The sequence below is a fragment of the Chrysochloris asiatica genome, unplaced genomic scaffold (genome assembly GCF_000296735.1).
Source record: "Chrysochloris asiatica unplaced genomic scaffold, ChrAsi1.0 scaffold00224, whole genome shotgun sequence".
In the NCBI taxonomy this organism is placed as follows: Eukaryota; Metazoa; Chordata; class Mammalia; order Afrosoricida; family Chrysochloridae; genus Chrysochloris; species Chrysochloris asiatica.
In genome coordinates, this window is record NW_006408742.1 from 1,342,492 (window position 1) to 1,344,320 (window position 1,829).

A 1,829-nucleotide genomic window follows, 5' to 3' on the forward strand; every position below is an offset into this window, starting at 1 on the left:
TTCCAAGGCCGTAAATCTTCACTGAAACATCTTTCTCTCAGCTAGTAGATGGTAGCTTCTGGGGCTCTTTTGGAAATGTCATTGGAACTGTTTAGTACATCATTGACTGTTGTTGTTAAGTGCTGTGGAGTGGATCAAGTTGGTTCTGACCTTGTAGTGACCCTGTATAGGGTTACCAAAGAAAGACTGGTGAATTTGAATCACTGACTTTGAGATTCAAACCGACCTTGTGGTCCAGTGCTTATCCTGCAGTGCTACATTTAAAGTTAAACTTTATTTGTTTGATCCATGTATCACAAAATGAAATTTCCCATCAGCAAGTGTTCATCATTGCCTTGGATGAATTCAAATTTAACCAAAATATTTGAAAGGAACATTTTGATGGCGTATTATAGAATGAATTTATATAATCTACTGATGGACAAAAATAGTTCCCTAACATTTGTATCTCATCTTTTTCTTTTCAGTTATCTTCAACTGTTCTGAAGCACAAAACATTTCAAACCACTGTAGATATGGACAAAGAAGAAAGAAAGACTATCAACCAGGGTCAAGAAGATGAAATGGTAAAGCCAACTTTATATAATTTACTAGTGAAATGTGAAGAATTTAGCTCTGTAATTAATAATTCTACAGAGTTGTTGCTGTTATGTGCCATCAAGTCAATTCTGACTCATATCGAATCTTATAAGACAGAATACAACTACCCCATGGGCTGTTATCCTTTTCAAGTATTTCTCAAATATTGCCTGGCTATACTTACTTTCTGGAGTCTTGGTGTGGTGCTGTGGATTAATGTGTTGGGTTTCAAGGTTGTTTTGAACTGTAAGGTTGGTGGTTCAAGCTTACCAGCTGCTTCTCAGAAACCCTATACAGGGTTGCTTTGGGTCAGAACTGACTTGATGATACAAAAACAACAACATGCTTACATTAAAATTTATTTGTTTTTGGAAATTAAACTTTAACTCGGCATCTTGTATTTTTGTTTATTTAATTTGGTAACTTTGATGGGAATAACTGAACTAATTTGAGTTCGGTCAAATTGACAAATCACAGCAATGCTGGGACAATTGTCTTAAACTTAATAAACTTAAACTCATCTGATGTAGCTGGGATGTGGTATTCTGGATTGTGTCCTGGAAAGAAGAAGTCTGAATTATTATTGTACGAGTATTAATTTCTTAGCTTTGACGAATGTGTCAGGTATTAACATCAGAAGAAACTGAATATAGGATATATGAGGGTTCTTGAATATCTTTGCAACTGTTACATTTATTTTTAAATCCTACCTTACAACAAGAGAAGTTCTAAATTAAGATAAACATAAAAATGAAATTACAGAAGTTCTAGAAAAAATAGATTGAGACTAATATACTACATGTTAAGCACTGTGGTTCTCTGTAGGATAAACACTGGACAGTTAATCACAGGTTGGTGGTTCGAGCCCACCAGCTGTTCCGAGGAAGAAAGATGGGGCTTTCTGCTCCCTCAAAGATCGCTGTGAGTAGGAAAGGTGTCCTAGTAGCTTAGTGGTTATGTGTTGGGCTGCTAACCTTAAGGTCAGCAGGTCGAATCTGCTAGCCACTCGGTGGAAAAAAAGAAACTTTCTGCACCACCTATAAAGCTTTATAGCCATGGAAATCCTATACCTGGTCACTATGAATTGGAATCAGTTTGCTGGTACACTACTGCTACCATCACTTCCATGGATGTCAGTTGTAGAGTCAAGTAAAATAAAATTTTGTGGAGGTCTGGTGTGGTGCTGTAGAATAAGCACTGGACCACAAAGTCTATTTGAACTGCAAGAACAGCAGTTCAAACTCAACTAG

General features: G+C 36.6%; 1 protein-coding gene across 1 annotated transcript in view; it reads left to right on the forward strand.

Moving 5' to 3' along the window:
• The first annotated feature begins 515 nt into the window (after window positions 1-515).
• The window catches only part of ATP13A3 (ATPase type 13A3), an 80,726-nt gene continuing 79,412 nt past the window's right edge, over window positions 516-1,829 (forward strand). The window contains exon 1 of the mRNA XM_006873130.1: window positions 516-566. Within this exon, the coding sequence (XP_006873192.1) occupies window positions 516-566 (51 nt within the window). The remainder of the gene's footprint in view (window positions 567-1,829) is intronic.